Source organism: Gastrolobium bilobum, unplaced genomic scaffold, assembly GCF_033153095.1.
Source record: "Gastrolobium bilobum isolate Gb01-03AN ecotype WA unplaced genomic scaffold, APGP_CSIRO_Gbil_v1 utg7904, whole genome shotgun sequence".
Taxonomy (NCBI): domain Eukaryota; kingdom Viridiplantae; phylum Streptophyta; class Magnoliopsida; order Fabales; family Fabaceae; genus Gastrolobium; species Gastrolobium bilobum.
Window position 1 is genome coordinate 262200 of NW_026899548.1, and position 26542 is coordinate 288741.

The following is a 26542-nucleotide window of genomic DNA, read 5'->3' on the forward strand; positions in this document are numbered from 1 at the left end:
GGGACTATAGTGATTGTTTAATCCGCGGGCATGATTGCCGACCCAAAACATTGTAATCGCAACTCACGTCTATGCTTTAGAGAGTTGGAAAGTGGGCCTAAAACGTAGTTGAACTCATTATCCTAACATAATATAAGTTGCAACTTCTCTGATTGATTAATTTTCTGGTTAGGGTAGTTTCATTTAGTTTGGTATGGCTCATTCTTTAAAAACATGTTTTCGTACAGCTTTACCATTGTGATGTTAACGTGTGGTTTTCTGGTTTGGAAATTCCAGTTTATCATAGAATCCTTAGCTCATTTTTGGCTTATTGTCTTACACTGCAACAAGTGATTTATGTCGACTGTCTACTCTTTCTTGTTGAATTAAAACCTTGCATGGGTGTCATTTGGTGCTTAATCCTGAATGGTAAGCTGGTAAGTATATTTTATTCATATAAAGTAATCTGGATACGGAAAACTCGATTCATGATCATCACTAGAGCAGGCGTATTTTGCACTTTTCCTTTCATTATTTAACATCAAGTTGCAGAAAATATAGTTTGGACGAAAAATGAAATTAATTTGTATGACGTGGATTCATTCTAAAAATCCAAGGAAGGGATTGAGGTGTTGATAGTAGAAGAGTTTAAGTGTCACTTTTGTCCCCACTCGTGGCACTATTTGTGGATGTGTCCTTGTCCTTGGCGTTTATGCTGATGACTCAGGTCCCATTGATCAGCGACTGTCGGTGGTCACAATGGCTTAGATGGTCGAGCCACCAAACTAGGCTTTAGCCTCAGCCACCAAAGCTTGCTTCAAGGAATTTGTCCGTTTCGCGAACATTAACAAGAAGGAGCAAGGAGGAAATTAGTCCAAAAGGGGAATACATCCGTCCTGCCATAGGAAAACGAAAATTAATTTGGTGCATGTATTTAACAAAAAAAAAAAATTAATATTGCAGACCAATGTTGTTAAAACTGGTCCGGTCATTGATCGGTCGAGGTACTGGGTCACTGGTTCAATCGCATGACTCGATAATTATATGCAATTTTATAATTTATATTAAAAACTTATAAACATACTCAAATATCTAAGAAAAATGATAAAAATTTCAAATATTTTAATAAAAAATAATAAATCACATATTATTATCCAATAAAATATCAAACAAAAATATAATGATTGTGATACGGGACTTTAGGTTCAGAAAATGACATCTCTAACTATAAATTAATTCAAAATTTTCTGCATAATACATAATTGAGATAATATTAGTGTTGTAGGTACATAACTTATATAAGTCAATAAGTAAAAAAAATTCAAATATGTCCATCATGATTATTTTTGAAAAAGAAAAATTCAAATTTTTTTTTGAGACGGGGCCGGGTCACCGGTTAACTGACCGGATCATCGATTTTTATGAAATCGGCCGGATCGCACCGGTTCTGATGCATGGCTGATCTGTTGCTTAAATCGGACCAGTTATATGATCGGTTTACCGGTTCACGGGTCGACCCGGCCGGGTTGGTCCGATTTTAATAATTATGTTGCAGACTCATTAAGAAGTGTACTAGAATTCTTTTTATTTTTTATTTTTCTTTTATAGTGGGGCCAGAGGAATTTTTTTTAATTTTCCTATTACAGGAATGATATATTTTCCTAATACTAATGATATGGTTAAAATTTATAAGAACATTTGAAAAAGTATCATATCGTGTGTAATGCCTATATGCGCTGTATATTCTTGAAATTGATTTTTACATCAATATTTTAAGGAAAAAATATTTCTCCAGTCATCGGAGATAAAGTTATCTCTAGTGAACTCAAAACGACATCGTTTTGGATTATAAAATTAAAAAATTATAATGACAAAGACTAATATAACCCTGTAATATATTGTAATTACAAAAACACATTGATTTCCATTTCAAAACGATGTCGTTTTGAGTTCACTGGAGATAACTTTATCTCCGGTGACCGAAGAAATCCTTTACCCATATTTTAAATAGAATAATTATATTAGATAATACAGATTTGCACAATATATTTCATTAGACCAAATTTAGAATAATGTAAATATTACTAAAGGAGTTATTTACAAATATATATATATATATATATATATATATATATATATATATATATATATATATATATAGGGCTTATCGTTTCTCAAGCTGCTTGAGATAATTTTATCTCCGACTATTAAATTATAGTCATACAAAGATGGATCAATGGTTATAAAAGAAGAGAGAGAAAAAAGAAATCATAACCATTCAAAGGTGAATCAATTAATATAAAAAAATAAATAATAAAACGACGTAATTTTGGGATGGCCGGAGATAAACTTATTTCAAATTGCCGGAGAAATATTTTTTTCACACACACACACATATATATAGGCAGAATCCTTTGACATCAGTGTTTTATTTAAAATTTTGACACCTCATTTTAAAGCCGTTAGATCAAAAAAGATCAACGTCTATATATATATTACTAAAGGAGTTAGTTTTTATAAAATCACAATCATATTATTCATAATAACCATTCAATCATATTAGTTTCTTAAAAGAATGCTCACTTATAAGACCATTCTCTAATATTGTATTTATGTAAATATAAATGGAAATTTAACTTAACGAGTCTTATATGATGTTAGAGATTTGAGTTTGAAAAGTAGTATGTAAGAAGGATAAAAAAAAAATTTGGCAAATGGAAAGATAATTTGAATACGACAAGTAATGACACAGTTTGATATGTATGAAAAATTCCCGTAATATCAAAATATTGAAATTAAAATTACGAAATTATTCTTTTTTTTTTTTTGGTAATTACGAAATTATTCTACATCTACGAAAGTGATAATAAGAGACAGAAATAAATTAAGGACTAAAGCATATACAATTAGAGGAATGCAGAGGAAAGCTGAAGACTCTAGAGTTGTAAATTGATTAGTACAATAAATTTTTTAACGGGAAAATAGACAAATTGATATGACAAGTATATTAATTATATTATTTTAATAGCTTATTTCTTAATTTAGGGATTTCATATCTTTTTTTAGGAGTTATTATGTAATTAAAATATAATTACTAATAGTTTATAAATATGCTTAATTGCTTACTGTTATTCAGTTTTTTTATTGATTAATAAATTATTGTGAATTTTTAATCATAATAATTCTATTACGTTTCTTATATAACAGACCAAATCCGAAGATAAGCTCAAATATTGGCCAATAGCTCCAAGTTTGGCATGCGTATTATGAGTAAATTTTGCAGTACATATGTCTTACTAAAATTAGAAATAAATAAAATTTATATAGCAATAACAATAAAAAAACAAGTGAAATAAATATATTTAAATAAATAATCTCTTTTTAACTTTAGTAAATGATGTGAATTATAAAAGTAAAGATATTTTTTTCGTTTATTAGGTGGGTATGGTCCAACGGTGATTTGGATCTTTGTTAAAATAGGTGTAACGAGATGATGGTTTTGCGAAATGTTATGCGAGATGGAGTATTTGAGGTTGGATCTCTTGATTGATTTGGACGACTGGATGATAACTGCAAGACACTTCGATACTCAAATTAATATATGATTAATAGTTAAACTTCTAGCCTTTATTTATGTAGTGATGGATTGTCGTGCTGATTCATGCTAATTATTTTGAATAAGTGGGGTTATCCACGTCACTACCTAAATTATATGCGCAAACAGGCAATCAAACAGTTAAATTTACATTCTCCAAAAAAAATAAAAGTTAAATTTACATGTAGCAAAAAATATTGTTTAGATGAATTTTCATTTAGATTCAATTTCATAACTTACAAGTAAAAAGTCGTTTTTGCATTATTTATTTATAAGTTAACAAATCGTATCATAATTTCATAACTGCATTATCAAACAGTTAAATGATGTATTTATTTACAAGTAAAAAGTCTTTATATAATTATAATATTCCTATATAATCATATCATAATTTTTTTCGGGTGAGAGGATCGATTCTCCACAATCTCTTATCACCTAATAAATACGGAGACGTTATTCTTGAGTATGCATTTATAATTTATTCATCGTGCAGTGTGCATTAATCACGCATTGACTTGATTATAGAGTCATTCGAGATGCATGAATCATCCGATGAGTGCCAACTTTTAACACAAAATCAGAAATTTATTTTCGGATTCGTGTTGATAAAAATTAATATGAAAAAATTCATGCCATGATATGTGTCAACTTATAAATATAAAATTAATCCATATTAATTCTTGTAAATATGATATGGATAAAAGCAACATTCAAGATATATGTGTTGTATCATCCACATAATTAGCAATACACTTTGAGGCTAATTAATTATTGGATTTCAAGTTTTTAAGTTATTATTAATAATTTTATTTAATATTCATTAAAATACACACATGAAAATATATGAAATTCATATTTTAAATCTTGAATCTTGATTATTTTCACGAAATAAGCGGGTCATATTTATGTTAAATATTTTGACTCATTTTTAAATTTATATCAAATTTATGTTAAATTCATATCTTGTCAACTTGAATTATCATCCCTATGTATGCCATCCATTCTGTTCAACAAAGTATTCATTGGAGTTACTATCAAGGAGAGTCCAACGAGGCAAGTGCATGTCTGGTCCTGCATGAGAGGGGTGCTAGACTTGCTGGATTGTAACCCGTATTGAAAGACATTTTGACAAAATTTATATAACAAAAAAAAAAATTATAAAACATCTTTCATTAATTCTATCAATCCTCGAAACAACTTAGTTTTTGGATTGTTAGAAATATTTTTATTTTCTGTGATAGAAAAAAACTTTTTCCAATTAATATTTATTCAAAATAAAATATCTTTCGTTAATTCTTTCAATCCTCAAAACGATATAATTTTGGAACTGTTGGAAATAATTTTATATTATGTGATAGAAAAATATTCTTCCCAATTAATATTTATTCAAAATAATTATTTGATGATAGTTCAGTTAGCATCAAAAAACTGAATAAGTGGATATAAAAGTATGTGTTCGATCATTTTCAACAACACCTTCGAAAGAGATTTAAAATTTTGTTTTCAGAATCTATTCCAAATCGAATTAATCGCAAAGTAACGAAGGAAATTAAAATATCTCCAAAATATAACTCTTAAATTTACACGCATCCGACGTGACACGATCCATAGAAATCAATCTGGCACCTTCAATACATGACTACCCGATAATATAAGGTTTATTAATTTTTATATGAGAAATAATTTTCTTATGTTGTAAGAAAATGCTTATCTTATGTTGTAAAAACAAGATTGCAAGTGGGACCCATAGATAAGAGGAGAGAGAGAGAAAAAAAAGAAATGGAACCCACCTAGCTTTTGTGTGTGTAAGAAATGTAGTTATCTTATGTAAAAGTAGATAAATGTAACCCTTTTTATATCACAGAAAATAAATTTATTTTATATATATATATAAAAATGTGCGAGATTTATATTTTCTTTTCTTTTCTTTTTCACATGAGCTCATATGAATCTTACATACTTTTATATATGTATAAGAGATAAATTAAATTTATTTTTTATAACAGAAAAAATATTAATCCAGATAATATACTTTAAAATCGCATTATTGAAGATTTTTATTTGAAAAATACAATAAAATTATTCATCTGCGCGTCATAAAGATTGTAAGCAAATTTCGATGTTGACTTCTGACTCATATTGTCGATGCAGATCTCTTATCCAGAGTCATTGAATACTGCTAAGTTATAAATTAATCAACCCACTCTTTCTAATTTCTTTTTTCTTTTTTAAATTTGAATCAAAAGAAAATCAATTTAAAAGAAAAGAGAAGGACTATCCCAAGTGGGTGAGCATTTTCGGTATAGTCACGATTTCTATTAAAAAATCAATATTTGGATAAAAAGAAAATTCTGTTCTTATACACACATCACAAAAAATATTTTATTTTAATTGACCCATCACACTTAATCACTTATACCACGAGAGTACCATAAATTTTTCGCCCACATGCGAAGAGAAATTGCCAGAAGAAGCAGTATTTTAAAACTTGGACGCGCCATCGAATCGGTCGAGATACTAGGTCACTGGTTTAACCGAGTTGAATTGGATTTACTATTCAAATATTAAAAATATAAAAATATTATTTATATTGATAAAAATTCACATAAGAAAATTATCAATGAGCTTCAAAAAATAAATCGATTTCAATAATAGTAAATATTATATACTTTTAAATTTCTAGCTCTAGACCATATCCTGATATTGAATTAAAATTGCAATATAAGTTAAATTCACCTTTTGTGTTTGACATGATACGAATAAATTAAATCATGATAACAAATAGTATGCATGAAAAATACATTAAGAAAAAAGTGTCACCGTTATCATGATAACAAATAGTATGCATGCTTATACAAAAAACAAAAATAAATAGTATGCATAAAATATACTTTAAAAAAAAAATGTCCACCGTTGAGATGAGATCATGAGACCATCAGTGTTTATCACCACTTAACTTAATGAGATCATTATAAGATGAAATTAAATTACATAAACAAACTGCACTAATCTAAAATACCTTATTATTTTTACGTTACTTTTAATCATATTCATCATAAAATATGAATATGATTTAATTCAAGAGTTCTTATCAACAAAAAAAATTACCAAAAAAGAAGAAGAAGAGGAATAACCGGTCTAACTCGGGTCACCGAGTTTCGACCGGTTCAACCGATCCAATCCGAGTTGACTGCTGAAGCGGTTCAATTATCCGTTCAGACCGAAGAACCCACCGGGTCACCGAGTCCCAAATCAACTCCGCTGGTCAGAAGCCTCTTTTGTCCATTTGAAAAATTTCACTTTCCCACAGTGCTCAGCTTGTGGTTGCCCATTTCTTCAATAGCTGCTGCACTTAAAAAAATATTTCATAACAACTATTTGAAAAAAAAACATATTTTTTACATGATAAAGTGATATTAAAATACTATACATTAATGTACCAAAAAAATTATAAATTAATAATATATCAAATTTAAAGGCATAAAGATTAATTGTAGCGAAATAGTAATATCAAAATTATATAATCGCAAATACTAACCGAATGATGTTAGGGAGGGATTTGTAGTTATTTTGAGAGTATTATATCATTTCATAAAAATGTAACACATGATATTATTTAATTGGAAAAAATTACTCTTATGCTACATGTGATAAGTTTATCTTTTTTTTTTTTTTTTTTGATAACAATAAGTTTATCTTTTACACACTCATCGATAATTATGCCACATTTTTTTTATTTTTTTTCAAGTGGTGGCCCACAAACTTGTCTTTATGAAATGAGATAACTTATATCCTTTAACGTGATATTAATAAAATCCTATTTAATAATATATTGTGTTAGGTTGAAAAAAAATATTAAATCAAATATGAATATCCATGAAACTCCAATTATATTATTACGAGAGTATATTAAAATTTATTAAAGACTACGAAAACACAATATAAAAATATTTGTATGATGTGTTTTCTCTATTATTTATTTTTGAAAAGTTATTAAAATATATATATATATATATATATATATATATATATATATATATATTTAATTTTTTTAAACGATATACATGCTCTAACCTCAAATCACCTTTATTTGGGGCATTAATTCGGGACCCTGACCATTTTGTCATGTCTGGCCAAATTATTTATCAGACTGTCATGTCAACAGTAGGAAAAATTTTCAGAATGCCACGCAGCTAATTCGCTACACTGTGCAACGAATTATGCTTGCAAACAATTCACTACAAAGTGTAGCAAAATATGCCATGTCAGGCTGCTCAGTCAGCAAAAATGACACGTGTCAAGCAGGCAATAATTTGCTACACTGTATGCTCGGATTACTGTCTGCTTGACATGTGTCATTTTTGCTGACTGTGCAACTTGACATGACATATTTCGCCATATTATGTAGCGAATTATTTGCAAGCATAATTCACTGTATAGTGTAGCAATTATGTCACGTGGGCATTCCGAAAATTTTACTATTAATATAACAGTCTGATAAATAACTGTTTGCGTTAATTCACACCCTTTCCCACCCAATATTATAAAAATCGAACCTGCCATCGACTCTCTCAGAATATCGGATTAATAAATTATTGTTCAACCCATGGGTGGGTCACTTTATTTGGGGCATTAATTGATTCACACCCAAATCGTAAGGTTAAAACAACAAACAATTATTAAATTGAAGAGTAACAGTGCCGTTGTCTCGAGATCCAAAAAAGAAACAAAGAAAAATCAACGGGGCAGCGTGTGACGCAAATGACGCTTGTTTACAATTTGAGTAAATATCTTTTTTATTATCGCTAAATTTGATGATGTTTGTATTAATCTTTAGTAAATAAAAAAGTTATTTGTGATCCTTAAAAATTTTAAAATAGAACCATTTAGTTGAGATCATGGTACCTCATAAATTCAAAAAAGATTCACATTAATTTCTCAAAAAAATTAAAACGGGTCAACTTTGAATTTCTTAAGGATCACAAATAATCTTTTTATTTGTTAGGAACTAAAGCGGACATGATAAAATTTGCTGATGACCGAAAATAATATTTACTCTTACAACTTTTTACTACAATTAACTATTAAGAGCAGTAGAGCACGTTTGTTTTTTTTTTTTCGTAAAAAAGTTATTTTTATCTCTTTCTTATTTTAAAATATTTTTACAAAACTTAAAAGTATTTATATTTTTATAAAATTATTTAGCTTTTAAAAAAAATATTTATTTTTGACTTTTTTTTTTAGGGCCCATTTAGATGAGTTTTTAAAAAAATGACTTTTTATGCATTTTTTTTTTTTAATAATTTTTTTTAAAAGGTAAAGTTATTTTATGTTTAGATGTATGATCTGAAAATCACTTTTACATAAAAAAAGTTGTTTGGATGTTAAAATAAAAAAGCATTTTTTATATATAAAATTACAATAAATGAGAGATAAAATAGCATGATCGTAGGATAAGGAGAAATAAAATAAGTATGATAGGATGAGGTTAAAATTGTATTTTAAAAATTTACATTATCTTTTTTCCAAAAAAATAATTTATATTATCTTTTAATTTCTGCTTTTTTCAAAAGCAACCAACTATTAGCTATAAAAAATCAGCATTTTAACTTTTATTTTAAATTTTGTTTTTTTAAAAAGTTGTTATCCAAACATCTAAAAAATTTCAAAAGGACTTTTATTTAAAAAAAAAGCAACTTTTTAAGGAATAAAAGCCCATCCAAACAGGCACTTAAAAGTTAAAATTTTTAGCTTTTTAAAAAAAAAAAAGTTGATTTTTTTTGTGACTTCTACTTTTTTTAAACAAAAATTCAAATAAATTTAAAGTGAGACATGCTTTTTTTTTTTTCTTGAAAAAAAACAATTTTTGGAAAAAAAAAACAATCCAAACGGACCCTAACTGCAATAGTATTTTTATAACTAATATTCTTAAAACATGAATTTGTAATATTCAATAAGAAATAGATATATTTATTAATTTAAAATATAAAAATATATTCCATATGAAATAATTCATTGTAAGTGCGTTTATTATATTTTTAATATTTATAGTTCAATTTTTATGTCATATAAACATGAAGTAATATTTTTTTTAGAAATATGCAAGAAGTATGAATGTTGTTAGAGCATTGATTAAGAAATAAAAATATTAATTTTAAATAAAGGAAAACATTATCCTTTTCTGAAGCAATATTTTTTTTTTTCGTTTTTTAAGCAAAGGGTGTCTGTACTCTGTACTTTATACTTTTTTGGTGAGGACTTATATAAGTGGGAAAGACTTTGTGCTTGTCAAGTTGTCATTTATCAATTTGTTTGGTAGAAATGTGAACATGCAATTACACATAATATCCTGTAAATTAGGTTCGCTTATATATACAAGAGGCTTATTATTCTATTATACACATCTCGTGTAGCAATGAGAACAAAGTCAAGTCCCAGAATTGATAACGGTGAATCTCAAATCATGTTGTCTCGAAATAGAACCAAAGAACTAGACTAGTTTTCTTTTGTATACTTCAAGATTAATCGTTTGTAGGTCATTAATGATTTTGATTATACGAACATTTTTGGTGGGCACAGAGAAATTGAATGAAGCAGAAAATGAATTGACTTCACCAAGCGAGCCACACTCTGCCAAGCCACTTGAATTGAAATAGCTTACTTTCTCTCAGCTATGTTGCCTTTTGCCATGTGCAAACAACTTTTGCCGTTTGTTATCATAGCCAGTAGCACCCATCCGAAATCTTCGATCATTCATGAGCCATATAACCCAACCGTTTTGAGCATTTCCCTCAGAAGTGCTTCTACCCCACCAACTTCAAAGTTCTCAACCTCAAAAATAGGATAAGAAAAACTTCCCCACCTTGGGACATGACATGTGCAGCAATTACTTAGTAAATGCTCCTTGTCTGTTATCATTGTCAGCGTCTGATCAATATCAAGGCATCAAATTCACAACCCCAAATTTACTGCTTTAACCAAAAAGTCATAACCCCAAATTCAATAAAGCTTTCTGATATATATATATATATATATATATATATATATATATATATATATATTTTATTAGCACATTTATTTTGGTATATTGTTATTTAAACAGCGGCAGAGAGCAGAGCAAGTTAGCCTGGTGGTGAGAGTAGAGAGAATGGCTCCCAAAGCTTTCATCTTTTTGGCTTTGTTATCCTTTTCAGCATTGTCCTTGAATCCTTCTTTTGCACGGGATGAGCAAGATACTACTGGCCTTGTTATGAACTTCTACAAGGAAACATGCCCTCAGGCTGAAGATGTTATCAGAGAACAAGTCAAGCTTCTCTACAAGCGCCACAAGAACACTGCTTTCTCTTGGCTCAGGAACATTTTCCATGATTGTGCTGTTCAGGTAAGCTTTGCCTTACTTTTTTTGTTTTGTTTTTGTTTGCAAGGTTTTGGCCTTTTGAGAACTTGTGAAATGTTAATCTTGGGTTGATTTCTATGAGGGTAGAGTTGTGATGCTTCACTGTTGCTGGACTCAACAAGAAGGAGCTTGTCTGAGAAGGAGACAGACAGGAGCTTTGGTTTGAGGAATTTCAGGTACATTGAGACCATCAAAGAAGCTGTGGAGAGGGAGTGTCCTGGAGTTGTTTCCTGTGCTGATATCCTTGTACTTTCTGCCAGAGATGGCATTGTTGCCGTAATTCCCTTCTCCCCCTCTCTTTTTTGCCATTCTGTCTCTTTCTTTGCACACTCACTCTCTGTGATTAGCTGCTACTTTTTTTCCTTTTAAACCTTTGAAAGGTTAAGGTTATGTTCATAATTTACCCTTAATATAGTTTAGCAGATCTATTTGCTATTTTATTTTACATATTTTTAGTTTGAGCAGAGCAATTGGAGGCTTATTTAGTCCAGATTTGTTTTAACTAGTGTTTGATGACTGAATTAATCGTTTATCCATTACTTGGAAGCAAATAAGAATTCATTCATATATTTGATACAAGCCTCTTAAGTGTGTTAGAAACATTGTTGCAGCTAGGAGGTCCTCATATCCATCTTAAAACTGGAAGAAGGGATGGTAGAAGGAGCAGAGCAGATGTGGTTGAGCAGTTCCTTCCAGACCACAATGAATCCATTTCTGCAGTTCTTGACAAATTTGGTGCCATGGGAATTGACACCCCCGGCGTGGTTGCATTGCTTGGTATAATACTATACATACACCCTCCCTATCCCATCATAGGTTATACATTAAAAATAAAATCAAATAAAAAATGATATGCTCCCATATACACATATGCATGAGGCTGAGGCATACATAAATTAAATGGGTGCATTATGTATCATATATTTAATAAATATAAAGTAGGGTCCACATGCTTCAATATAAAAGATAAAAGAAACTGCGTGTTCAATAGGCAGGGTTACAGGTATGTGGTACTATTGTGGCATATGGTTTTAAGTTTTAATGATTGAACTTGTGTTGAACAGGAGCACACAGTGTGGGTCGAACTCACTGTGTGAAGTTGGTGCACCGTTTGTACCCAGAGGTTGATCCAGTGCTCAATCCTGATCATGTCCCACACATGCTCAAGAAGTGCCCTGACGCCATTCCAGATCCTAAGGCTGTGCAATACGTGAGAAACGATCGTGGCACGCCCATGGTTCTAGACAACAACTATTATAGGAATATCTTGGACAACAAGGGTCTGTTGATAGTGGATCACCAATTAGCCAAAGACAAGAGGACCAAGCCTTATGTTAAGAAAATGGCCAAGAGCCAGGACTATTTCTTCAAGGAGTTTTCTAGAGCTATTGCCTTGCTTTCTGAAAACAATCCCCTCACTGGCACAAAGGGTGAGATCAGAAAACAGTGCAATGTTGCCAACAAGCACTATGAGGAGGAGCCTTAATTGCTTCCGACTTCCACTTGTCTATGAGGAAGGAAGAAATCTGTAAGATAAGATATTATGCAGAAATAAGGTGTTTTTCTTTTAGCAGGTTACTGTATTTCATGGGGATGGGAGGACTTAGATGCCTTTGATTTTCAATCTTCTGATGTAACTTTTATGTCTTTATTCAATAAGGATAATATATTAGTATGTATGTTAGCTCATGATCAGTGTTGGGTGCATAGGCATGTTGAAGGTGTTATGTTTATGTATGCATAATGCATGGTGGTGTATGGTGCATGGATGGCAGTGACAATGTTTATGGTATTCATGCCATTTAAAGTTTGTTCTTTCTATATACATCATGGGCGTCGGACAGTGCAAACGCATGTGCATTACATAGCACTGAGGATAAGGACTTGAGGAATTATCAAGTTGTCCGAGCAAGCAAATTTTTTTTTGTTTTGAACCATTAAATATATGCCATAGGTGAATTGTCGTTATCACTCATTTTAACTAATATAGTATATATTTAGGGTTTTATAATTCTTATGTTGAAAGAGAATTAAAATCTCATGTTGTAGAGATAAAAAACATGTGGGATCCATGTGTTAGAAAAAATAATATGTAAGACCCATGTTAGCACGGAAATCGAAGGGTGTGTAGAAAAATTGTAATTCTCATGTTAAATGAGAATTATAAAACTCATATATTTAAGAAGCTGGATTTAAGACGTACTGAAAGATGGGAAAGAAGGAGGATTTCTTCCAAAGTCTTCAAAACAAAATTTGTTATTTAAATTCTATAAAGTTAGAGCAAGTTTTAAGTAACTAATAAATGCATAAATTTCTCATTTCATTCAATTTGAAGGTTGGAAAATAGCTTAAGCAGACAACATGTAGCATTTCGGACCAAAATAATTGCCAGTGTGTAGGGTAGTCATGAAAAAAGCGATATTGGAAAAGATATGTGGGCCAAACCAATATCATATTTGAGAGATGTTTACAAAACATTCATAGACATGGAATGTTGAACTGGGTTAGGCCCAGTACTGCTGTTTTCATCGAAAATAACTATCAGTGATAACCTGCAAAGGAGAAAATGCCAAAAATGAAATCACCTCGGCTCAGCTGGCCTATTCCTATGTTTCTGCACAGAGAACTATAATTTTTTCAGAATAAGCAATGAAAAAGGATAAAATAGAATACCAGGTTGAATCAACCAGTAGAATCAAACAATATCAACAAAAAAAAATAAAAAAAATCTAGATTTGTTGATAATTATTGATTAGCTATTTGTAAATACTACTTACTGCAAGAGTAAGATTGTATTGTTAAATGAGATTGTAAGAACTGCTTTTCTTTTTATTTTTTATTTTTGAATGATAACAGTAAATCTAATTTGAAATCCTTTCGTTTTTCCCAATAATAGAAAGATAAAAAAAAAAAAAAATTGTTATCAGTATCACTATTAGTATCTAGCAAGTGCACGTGTGAGACACGAATGCCATACAATACTAACACTTGGATAATGGGTATGATAATATTAACATATAAAAATGGGAGAGAAAAAAAAGTCTTAAATAAGAAGAAAAATATTGATATTTTGCAAGTTAGCTTTAATTTTTATAGTATCTCCTTCGTCTAGTACTGTGTCTTATAACATCACCAGCGCACCTATTTTTCAGTTGTAATAGTAGTAGTCTATAGTAGACTAGTAGTCATTCTATGACGACAAAAATAACAATACTCATAACTAAAAACAAATTTTTTTACCAACTATATAATAATTGATTATCTATGATCTACCAAAATCACATTAAGACATGTAAGTTTGAGTTACAAGCTGCACAGAAAAGCTATGCATCATGGCACTTCAACCATCTATCTGCGAATGATTATATTCCAAGTATATCATTTATGGGTTGACATAGTAGCAATAAGTACATTATTCGTGGAACGCGGGTTTCAGATTTTGATCGGTTTCACATGAAATGCTATCAATCAGAGCCACTGTCAGTTTCATCTGAGGCTAAATCATTCTTTCCACTTCCTTCTAACAACTTTGGTATGGAGGAACTGCATGTGGGATGATTGTAATAAGGCTGTGTTTGGAATGACATGTACTTTGCAGTAGAAGGAAAAGATTGGTATCCATATGGAAGAAATGCATTTGGTGGAGGTGGCCAATACATAACTGGTACAAAAGTACTTGCTGGCTGTGGTGGCAGCATACGATATGAACTGTTAAAAGAAGGGACAAGGGCAGGATTTGGCATATGAGAAGTATCTTGAGAAAACTGAGATGGCATTGAATGAAATGCTGCCATTGCATTTGCATACGTGTGAGCAGAGGAATAGCCACTTAAACCAAATTGAGTAGGTGCTGTACTTATTGGTGTTGACTCTTGAGATGGGGTCTTTTGTGAATTATGAGACTTGGTGATGGCATTATCGTGCTTTCTGCCCCTCGATTTCCCAGGTTGTTTCTTTTTAGTTAAATTCTGGGGTTCGTGAGTACCCTGCTAGCACAAGGCAAAACAGAAGATTAAGAGCAATCTAACGAGAAGATCAAGAGATTATTGCAAAAGATTTTGAAAGAGAAAGACCAGACAGATGGCTGATACAACAAACTCAGGTGCATAATATGGGATTTGTTATCTTACTTTGTCACTTGCAATTGGATGTCGAACAAACAACTCCTCCCCTTCAGCATCCTCGTCACTCCTGTCACGGAAACTTATGTGTCAGAAGAAGAAATGCTGCCTTTTAGAGTAGTTTCTGAATTAGTAAGGCCTCTTTTTAACCAAAAAAAAAAAAGGGTGGTGTGGGGGCAGAAAGTCTCTATACAAAATTTCTATAAATTGAAATAGAGCTTCATATGTTGGTGATCATGATATCTACTTAATTTTTCATTCTTTCATATGTTTTCTGTGATGGCAGGGATTTAGAGCAATGCCTAGACAATTATATCTTGCTAGCTGTTTCATTTATGCTTGGATTATTTGTTGTATATAATTTGATAAACCTGTAATATTTCTGAAGCAAGTCTAAGTTCCGGTATTTGGTTTCTCTCTGAACAAGATCATCAGGAAATCCTGCCATAAACAGGAGTGTAATTCCTAAGGCCTTGAAGAAAAAGCTTCCATTGCGAATATGAACCATCATTGCCATTCGGCACATAAGTGGCCCAAAAGACTTCAGTTTGTTTCTTCCCATCCGCTGCCTCACATATCTGTATTATTCAATATTCCACAGATTACTCCATATTAGATTGCATGTAAATATTTTGAAGTGCAATACTCACAAGAGCTAACGCCATTTATAATAAAGAAAAGTGTTTCTGTTCATTACCAGTCCAAAACTTACTCATTTTGAGGAAGATTTCTTGTCCTTCCACCATATTTAATGCACAAGAATAAGCATGATGGACAACTAGCATCAGATGGACGCATGACTCTTTCTTCTTCTAGTATCTGGACAGGACATAATACTGGGTTTTGTCGATTTGGATAAAATATTTTCCTCCGAACGCCAGGATTCTCATATAAAACGTGCTCCTACATAATATATCAAAAAACAAATCACTACATTTACAGAATAGAAATATGTGAGCCAAAATTTTATTGCTCAAAATTCAAGTCTGCATGCAAACTAGTGACTAGGTGCACAAGCTTCAGATATAATTTTATTAAAGGGTTATATTCTCGGAAGAGTGACCATTGTGCCACTGTTCACCAACTTTTTTACCTAAATGCCACGCGAACAGTGTTATTTTCTAATCTGCCACGGGGCAAGTTCGCTTCTGACACAAGCGACCTCGGTTTGCTGATGTGTCAGCTTCCTGGTGGAGTCAGAGTTCGCTTCTGACACAGGCGACCTCGGTTTCAAGAATATTTTAATCAAGTTGGCCTACATGGTAGGCGAACTCCATTTTTTTTGAATTTTTTTTTTTTAAATTTAATACTTGTTATCCACTAAAAATATGACACGTCAGCAAACCGAGGTCGCTTGTGTCAGAAGTGAACTTGCTCCCGTGGCAGATTGGGAAATAACACTGTTCGCGTGGCATTTAGATAAAAAAGTTGATGAACAGTGACATTTTGGTCAGTATCCCTATATTCTCCACTTTTGACACACAACTATTGACTATGTTAAAAACATTATTTATCTTTGCTTCTCATATAAACTGTAGTTTTTAAGCAAAATGTTAGTAGCTGAAATTGTTAAAGAGATGAATTACACTCTTTTACAAGTCACATACTATTCCCCAAGATCATATTATTCTTTATGTATACAGGTGAATAACTCAACTTTTAGTAGACAACTGAATCACACCACCCTCTTGAAATTCCATTATTAAACCTATATATCGTATGTTCCAACCAGCCTGCCTAGCTAGATAACAACTTAAATACATTGCTTTACTAAAGCACACTAGTTAAAGTATACACTCATGAGTGTTTGATATGAAAATAAAGAAAGTCATGGTTTCACGCACATTTCATGCTAAAATCAAACAGGAAACTTTGTCTGCTAAAATAGACGAGGCAATTGTAATTTCTGATAGTAATATAAAAAAAAAAAAAAGGTTTGGTTTGGTTTGATATTGACTGTGGTCATATGAAAATGTAATTATCATGAAATTGGAAGTACATATAAAGATGATAAAGTATACTTGAAGGACGCAAAAGTTTAAAAAAGTTTGCAGATTTCTCTTACCCCAGGGTTCTTTGGAGACACATACGGTTCTCCTTTTTTCAAAATGCTAAAATGGTTGAAGTCCAACTCGTACATATCTTCACTTCCATGTCTTATGCCTAGTGATGCAAAAACTATGATTTTCCTTACAGTGTGGGAGTGAGCATTTTTCTGCAGAAGGGCTTCAGACTCGATTATCCTTTTAACTTCTTTTGGGCAAAAAGCCACCTTAAGAGGCTTTTTATTCTGTGATATACGTACAGATCCTGAAGAAGGAACCTCGAGTGGTGGCTTATATGCTGCAACCTCTTTATTTTCTTTCCCTTTGTGTATTTTGACTTCACTCACCACGGATAGTGGAGCAAGTAATATGCAACTTGTCTTTTGATCTTCTTTTCTCACATTACCTTCTGGATCACTCCCATGACCAGAAAAACTTGCCATGCATGTTAAATTTGATTCCTCATCAATAGGATCTGCAAGGTATCCTTTTTGGGCACTAACAGTTTCAGTCGTGTTATCAATTTCCTCATTTCTTTGACTATTATCCATATCATCATCATAATTATTATCACATGCATCATCACTATCTGTTTCATTGAAATCTGCAACAGAAACGCAGTCTTCAAATTTTTCAAGATACAAATTTTGGCTATCATCCATGCTCATCCAATTAATTAAGCTCTTTGGTGGATTATTATTCTCCTTAGGAACAATGCCTTCAGCATCAAGCTTGTACTGGGAGGCCATTTCATTTTTGAAAGTATTCCTATTCTTTATGTCATCATCTACCATTTCTATCTTCTGCCTTTTGAAAATTTTTAAGCTTCTTTCAACTGCTTGCTGATGATTTTCCTGATATCAAGGAAGAAATTTTCATCTTTAATAATAAAACAGATGAAAACTTCAACAATCAGGGAACATAAATAAAATAGGCGTAATGACGATAAAGTTGCTGAGTGTCATTAAATCTCGGTCGTCTATATCAATTTAAAATAGGCGTAATGATGTTTTTCTTGTTAATAAACAAGTGATTTGAGTAGTATCAAGCAATTATAATTATATTTCACATGCATTGTGCACAGTAGAAGTATAAGCATATGTGATGGATGATATAATTCTAGAAGCATGCTTTACTAGTTCATCAAGTTAAGGAATTGTGAATTTTCATATATAGCACTAAATTCAATATCAAGCGAGCACTTATTTAAGCAGAAGTAGAAACAAGAAAATAAAGTAATCGTACTTGAGTTTCGGGGTTCCTTTCCTTTATCTGAGCTTCGAGCATTGATATTCTCTCCATGAGCTCCGCATTCTTCTGCCTTTCCCTTTCTAACTCGGCTGAAATCTCAGCAACAACATTGACAGTACTATCTCCCTTTACTTCTTGTTCTATAGCACACAATGCTGAGGCATTGACCAAGGCAGCACAAGATTGAAGTTCTACCATTGGGAATTAAGTAAATGATTTTATCTTATAATCTTTTGTTTTTGGACTCAAAATTACGTAAAATAAGAGATACCCTCTAACCCTGTAATAAAAAAAAACTTGAATAAAATGCTTCCAATGCGAAAATCTACTGGAAAAAAAAAACACAGAACTAATAATACCAATGAAACGTAAAGCAATACTTGGGTTGCTCAAGTTAAGAACTAATACGGTAGGAAACGCATATCACGTAAAGGTCTTTTACCAAAGTATATATATTCCTAACAGTTCATAATTATTAGCTCGAATATGTATTCTGAAATGGACCATTTAAATGTTAAATGGGCATTGGAAAACAGAAAAAGTAAATGCACAATGGAAGCAACATGGATATTAAGAATAGAAGAAGACTAAGCCATTAGCCAATGTTAATTAATGGACAGAGGCAAATGACAGTGATCTCAACGCAAGGCAAGGGAGTCTTTTTTGTTTTGGGTTTTGATTTATATCATTCTAACCAAGTGTTGTGAAATAAAAAGAAGAAGAGAATGGCGAGAGGTGAGGCATGCATTGGCTTTACCACGTGCGCTTCTCTCTCTCTCTCTCTCTTTCGTTGAATTCCGGGTCACGTTTTTGCTATTAACTTCATATTGTACGAATGCGGTATCTTAAAGAGGTTGCTTTTTCATATGTTGTTTTACAAACTCTTGAAAATTTTAATTGGTTCTTTTTAAGGTTTCTTCCAGTTTTTATTTGTTTTGAATTTTCTATGTTTCAAAATCCAAGAGCACTACAAGTTATATATTAAAATAAATGCAAGAGGCATTCATGAGAACGGACACCTTTGGTACTTGTAAATTTTAATTAACCATGCCTTCATTTTTATTTAGACAAAGCATTAACCACTGCTCTGCTACTGGTAGTGACAACTCACCGTCACGTTTTATTAACAGTTCATTGTCTTGTTATGAAAGCCTGAGGATGTCACCTTGTTTAACAGCATCCTAGGCACGCTTCACATATAAATTGTACATTTAGACTGTGTTTAGAAACTACTTTAATTGTTAGATGATAAGAGAATATATATATATATATATATATATATATATATATATATATATATATATATGTAGCAAGTTATATTTACAAAAAATTTTTGTTTACAAACTACACTATGTTCTTCCGGGAGAACACTGATTACATTATGTTCTCCGGGAGAACATAGTGTAATTTGTAAAAAATTTCAAAAAAAATTTGTAAACGGATCATTCCCTTATATATATATATCAAATGGTAGTAGCTCAATTGGCGCATGGGAGTTCAGCAGGTGAGGGTGAGAACATGTGTTCGAATCTTTCCAGTATCACCTTTGGGAGGGATTTAAAGCCTTAATTCTGGATCCGTCCCAAATCAGATTAATTGCGAAGTAATAAACCGATTGGAATATTTCCAATATATATATATATATATATATATATTCTTACCATTGCTATTGCTATCAGAGTTTTAATGACTGAAAAACTGGGGTGAACATATTGGTAAAAAAGCTCTGAAGACAGCTATAAAATATATATGAAGAAATGAATTAGCAGGGCTTGTGGGGCATATAATTAATTATTCTAAAAAAGGGATAGAATAAGCACTCTGTCTTGACTAAAGAGTCTATGAGACGCCTTTTCCCAAATATACACATAAAGAAAGGGCGTGCACACGTGCATATTATATGCTTTGTGGGCTGCATCATACACAGTATAATAAAACAACCTCACGTGGATCAGTAATTTAGATGGTTGTCCCTTAATACAATTTTTGTCAGGGGAATATGAAGCTAAAGCCTTGGATACCATCTTACTAATATTAAACTAAATCCATTAGCTGCAAGCATTTCTTCTTTTACAACAATTGGAGCGCCCGTTGATTATTCTTAGGAAGTGTAGCCAGATTACTTGGAGGTTACCCCAAAAAGCCAAGAACTGAAATATGAAACTTCGGGCCCACAATGCTTCTAAGGGATTTTATTTTATTTTTAATAAGATCACTGCATTTCATGTTTCTTTTGCCTGAAGAATACTGCATTTTCATGTCATCAAGTTTATCCTTTTAGCAGATGCTTAATAAACGGACACTAGTTTAAATTTAGTGCGTCGGAGCATGGGGATGAGTAAATGATTTATAAAGATAGCTCTTACCCATAAGAAGAAGAGGAAAAAGAAAGAAGGAAATCTAGGATATACACAAGATTATCAACACTATGTGAACAAAAGATTTAAGTTTGTACTTCAATATACTGGTTAAGAAAATCAATTCCCTCCCCTGATTATTGTAACATCCTAGGGCTGACAAGGGCGGAAAGTGATCGCCGGTGCGAAAGGGCATAGTGTGAAAGGACACAGACAAAGAGCAGCTCCTGACAGGCTTCCAGCGAGAACATGAATAAATCGAATCGACACCCGAAAGAAAGAGATTCCAAAGACTGTGCAGCTATGAGACTGCACAGTTGGGGATAACTTATAATAATTAATTGGTACTCCCTATACTAACAAGATACATCTACTTTTCGGTAGTCCGAAACGAAAAAACTCCATAATTAAGCGTGCTTGACTTGCATCTAATTTTGAGATGAATAACTTCCTGGGAAGTTTTTCCAGGAAATGTGCGAGTGAAGAAAAAACACACTGAAAAATCTCGTATTAATATGTGGGAATAGTCATTGATTCTTGAAGCGACCGGGCGTTACAATTATTCATTCCTCAGACAAAATAAAAAAGAAACTCTATATGTGATACCATAGTTAGCATCTGAATATAAAAATTCAGGCTTCGGTTACACACTTGAAAATGTGACAGCCGGAAACCAAATGTAGACAGAAGTACAGAACAATCTTCATGCAACCCATTCTTAGCACTCCAGCACAAAACCAACTTTGTACGAAAATTGGGATTGCAAAGAACTTGAAAGAAATCAAGAATCCATGAAGTGCCCCGTTACACATTCCCAGAGATAATGCTTCTAGCCAACAATGTTAAGTCACTAAACCAATTGGCGTTCATGATGAATCACACGAGATTGTAAAATTGATTGCATTCAGTAGATTTAAAGTAGTTGTCCCTGGTGTGGCATTCCGCTTCTCATCATTGCACAGAACTCCTCATAGTTTATTCTTCCATCCTGTCAGTTTAAGATTCATTAGTTAGTTTAAGAATCATTAGTAACAATATGAATAGACATTGAGTTTCACTGATTAAATTAGAACCGACTTACATTATCTGTATCCACCTCAGAAATTATTTCCTTTATTGTTGCTTCATCCCCCATTCCATGCTGTGTCATAGCAGTCTCCAATTCATCTCTAGTAATATGGCTGTCCGTGAATTTAAAGAAGCAAAGTAGTCATTCTCAGCCATAAATTTTATACACTCAACAACTTAAGCTACTATTAAATTTTTCATAGATTTGATTTAGTAATTCACTACTTAAATCAATCAACTATGCGTACCCCTGAAATCAGAAATTCATAAAGTAAATTAATCTAGTTTAATAGTGAAACGTCATTGATATAATATCCATACTGCAGCAAAAAATAATGCCTGAGCATGACATGACAGTACCAAATGTACATGTCACAGATCAGGCTATCGAGCCAAAAGGGCTGTCAAGTTTGTTCAAATGCGATGGTACTGTCTGATATGGACTTGGAGACTGAAGTTGAAAATAAATATTCTCATTGCAGATTTGTAATCAACATTGAAGAAGAGGGTGAGCCTAGTGCTGCTCCTTTGTGACTGAAAGGTCACGGGTTCGAAATCGGAAAATAATTTCTTTACAAATATGTAAGGGTAAGATTGCATACAAGGATTGTCTTCATCCCTACCCTCGCTAGTCGTGGTTTAATGGGGAGTGATTATATTGAAGAAGAACTCAAACTACAATAATGGCAGAGGATAAAACAGTTCAAAACTAAAAGATGAGTGTGTGGCTTTAAAGAAAAAATGGTTAGAGATAAATTGCAATATGGGTAACATTAAAATACCAATCTTATAGTACTCACCCACTGTTATCCTTATCAAAATACTGGAATGCTTTGTAAAGATGTTCATCCCGTTCAAGTCTGTGCCTATGCATTGTAGCTGATATGAATTCAATATAGTCAATTGACCCATTTCCATCAACATCAGCCTGAGAAATATTATACACGAGAACAAGAATCCTTTTGAGCTTAAGATATAAGGAATGCACACGTGTTCAACTAGTTATGCTTTTGGTCTTGATCTGTAACTACTTACAGCTTCCATGAGTTGCTTCACTTCAGCCTCAGATAGTCGCGATCCGATTCGAGCCAAGCCTGTCTTCAATTCTTCATAGGTGATAGTGCCACTATTGTCAGTGTCCATATTTGCAAACATTGCTTTGAGACCTTTAATCTCCTCTTCTGATAGATTTTCAGCAATAACCTACAGAAATTTCCACAAACGTTGATAATGGAGAAATATTCAGGGAAGAAATAAGCTGGAACATGTAACTCAAAATAATCTCGGTACTTGTGCAAGTGATAAAAAGGAAACACTCTACATCCATCCAAGCTTTAGTGACGGCACTAGAGGTTCCCCTCCAGAATGAAAGCAGTATCTGGAAAGTTTAAACCTTCAGTACGCCAATTTTTCTGTTCTGTATCAATACACTAGACAAGTCTAAATGTGTTCATCTCATCTGTGCATGTTTATGCTGACTGAAACTTTAGGACAAACTATTAGAAAGAGAATTTGCTCTGAATGCTTTTATTGAAATTTTGGTTTTTTTAAGGAGCCTAATGGCATCGTCTGTTCTATGTAGTTGACCCAGGCTTGATTGTTGTTGTAATATTAATTGAGATGAAAGTTGCAAACGGCTAATTGAACAAGCTTTATTGACTTGTTTCAAGTGAAAGCAAAGCAACAAAGGCTCATATACCAGACAGAACAAACAAAAGTTCTATCATAATATCATATTATAGTCATATTCAAGAATAAGTAAATATATGCAAAGTTTAAAAACTGCAATCAAAAGAGAAATTGGCAATCCTCAACAATCTCAGGGACCCATCAAAAAAAGGACACAGAATATAGTCGCTTGTGATCCAAGTTTGATGCCATACCTTCAACGCAAGCTTCTTGAGCTTATTCATTGCCCTGAATTGTTTCATTCTAGATAAAACTGCACTATCAATCGGTTTATCAGATGCCTCTCCGCCTTCTCTCATCCATGGGTGTTCTTGCCAAACAAATAATCAATCTTAGTCAGGTTAAGTGTAATAGAGAAGTTAGACAAAACAGTGCCAATGCAAACTAATGATGAGAATTTACTTAGTTGGTGACAATGTGATAGCAACATATAGTTTCTATGCTAATATCATTTTCCCAGTTTGGATTTTGTTTTTTGTTCCCTTTTTTTTTCCCTGTTTAACTGAAAAATCAATAGTCTTACTGCCTATATATTACATAACGAGGGAGAGTAGAAGCAGATAAAGGAAATTGCAAAATTTGTAACAAAAACTGAAAGGAGGACAATTAAACTGCTAAACTAATACTAGCAAAAATAAGAATGCTTTTAATTTAATTAAAGAAGCACTACTATGATGAAAGTTACTTGAGAAAAAATAGAAATAGTAGTCTAATACCAAGGACTTGCGCAGAAGTAATCCGCTTCTTTGGATCCTGTATTAGCATTTTCCTGACTAGATCTTTAGCACTGTCTGATATTGATGGCCATGGTTCACTTACAAAGTCAATTTCACCTTCCAATATGGCATTAAATATTCCCTTTTCAGTTTCTGCAAAAGATATTAACACCATATTCTTACCCCATTGTACATTGAAGTATTAATTTTTAAATAAGAAACTCAACCATAAACTGTAAATATGCAATATTTTCAGATTACAATTTGGTCTTACCGGCCCAAAAAGGTGGTACACCACTCAGGAGAATATACAACATGATGCCTGCACTCCAAATATCTATTTCCTTTCCATAACTACGACGCAATACCTCAGGAGCAACATAGTAAGCACTGCCCACCATATCACGGTAAACCTTCCCTGACATAAATTTTAGAAAAAATTGTGAACTATCAACCGTGAAAGTAATGGCCATATCAGGTAACAACATATAATTCCTTTGGAACTAACATAGCAGTCAAACGCAATTAGAATTCAAGATAAAATGTAATGAAAATGGACAAAAAATTTCAGCTATGCTGAATACACTTTGATACAACCAACTGAATGGAAATAGAAACCAATGTATCTGATCTAAAATATGCTTAAAAGCAAACAAAACGTTAGGATACCAATTATCAAATATCAATTTTTACAATGTATTAATCATATACATCAAAAATCAATCTCACTCCAACAAGTTATAAGTATGGAATTGTTTGTTCCAAATCCAAGAGTCGTTACAGGGTAGTTATCAAGGTAAAATGATTAGAAACTAATACCTCATGATCTGCGGAGGGCGGTGGTATATGAAGTTCTCAAATCTCACAGCTCATGTTAAACATAAAGTTTGGCTTTAGTATTAAACTCCGAAAGCTTGGCCTATCAACGTACTTATGAGTTATGACTCAACTAAATGTTGAGGTCTGAAGGGTTTACCAGTGGAAATGAATATACACGCAAATATAGAAAACGGATAGCATTCTACCAAAAGATGAGCATCCCATCTAGTAAAATCATTCTTTTGCAGAGTAACAGTTAAAATTACTCATAATAAATAACTAGAAAACAAAAAAAGAACCAAATTTCTTGCATGATTATTCGTCTTCTGCATCCTCAATATCTAAAGCAGGAAATTCTGATGAGAAATAATCCGAGATAACAAGAACCACATAAATAGAATATTAGCAGGGGTAAAACACAGTGGCAAAACTAATGGCTGAAGTGCATATAAATATATCTCGTAAGCAAAGGAAAAGCTTCACCTTCTTCAATGAATACAGAAAGTCCAAAATCAGTTGCCTTGATCGTTGCTCCCTCATCCTTGCTAGAAAGCAAGAAATTCTCAGGCTTTAGATCGCGATGCATGACACCCATGAAATGGCAAATGTGCACAACATTAACAATGGCTCTGCAAATAGATGCAGCTGCACTCTCTGAATAGTGACCCTGAGCAATGATTCGATCGAAGAGCTCTCCACCAGCACAGAGTTCCATCACAAGGTGCACCGAATACCTATCCTCATAAGCACCCTTGAATTCTACAATGTTGGGTTGCCCTGACAAATGCTGCATAATATGAATCTCTCTCTTCATGTCTTCTTTGTCAGCTTTGGAAACAAGTTTCCTCTTCAAAATGGATTTGCAAGCATAAGTGAGCCCGGTGGAATTCTCAGTGCACAGATACGTAATCCCAAATTGCCCTCTACCCAATTCTTTCCCCAATGTGTAGTGCTTCTTTATATCTTCAAAGGGTTTTCCCAGTATTGTTACTTCTGCCTTTTGAACCGCACTCACACTCACACTCACATTCTGAGCAGAAGAAGGTTTTGGATTTGGATTTGGATTTGGTTGGGTCACCATTGGAGCCTGTGACTGTGACTGTGACACTGGCTTGGGTGCTGATGTCTGAACCTGCCTAGTAGGTGGCTGCTCAACAGTGCGGTGAGTAACACCACCACCGCCACCACCTGTGTTTGATCCATGCCCAATAAACTCAGCCCTTGATTTTTTTTCCTTGCTACCATGACAACCCATTTTGTGGTCAAAAGGGTAGTAAAAAAAGAAACTTTGGAAGTAATTTTCTGGCCACCCAAGTGATCAAGTACTTGAATTTTGGGAACAAAGTGAGTGAAGATTCGGACAGAGTAACGATAGAGTAGAGAGAGGAGAAGATTTAGAATCCCAGACAAGTAGCTACACGACAGCGTAAGCAATCAGTGGAAAAAGAAAAGATAGCAGAAATTATTTCGCTTTATTGACTACAGTACAGATGGTTTGTAAAGGGG

General features: G+C 32.7%; 2 protein-coding genes across 2 annotated transcripts; one reads left to right on the top strand and one right to left on the bottom strand.

Moving 5' to 3' along the window:
* The first annotated feature begins 10668 nt into the window (after positions 1-10668).
* Positions 10669-12795, top strand: LOC133291274 (peroxidase 42). The gene is made up of 4 exons (XM_061489506.1): positions 10669-10955; positions 11058-11246; positions 11582-11747; positions 12035-12795. The coding sequence occupies exons 1-4, from the start codon at positions 10722-10724 to the stop codon at positions 12454-12456; spliced, it is 1011 nt and encodes a 336-aa protein (XP_061345490.1). The 5' UTR covers positions 10669-10721; the 3' UTR covers positions 12457-12795.
* An 8643-nt stretch (positions 12796-21438) lies between these two features.
* On the bottom strand, positions 21439-26291 carry LOC133291273 (calcium-dependent protein kinase 21-like). The gene is given in 10 exon segments (XM_061489505.1): positions 21439-21678; positions 21681-21732; positions 21826-21925; positions 22613-22740; positions 22848-23015; positions 23696-23811; positions 24218-24370; positions 24492-24635; positions 25520-26033; positions 26256-26291. Coding segments are annotated over 10 exon segments (1479 nt in total). The 3' UTR covers positions 21439-21610.
* Positions 26292-26542: the final 251 nt, after the last annotated feature.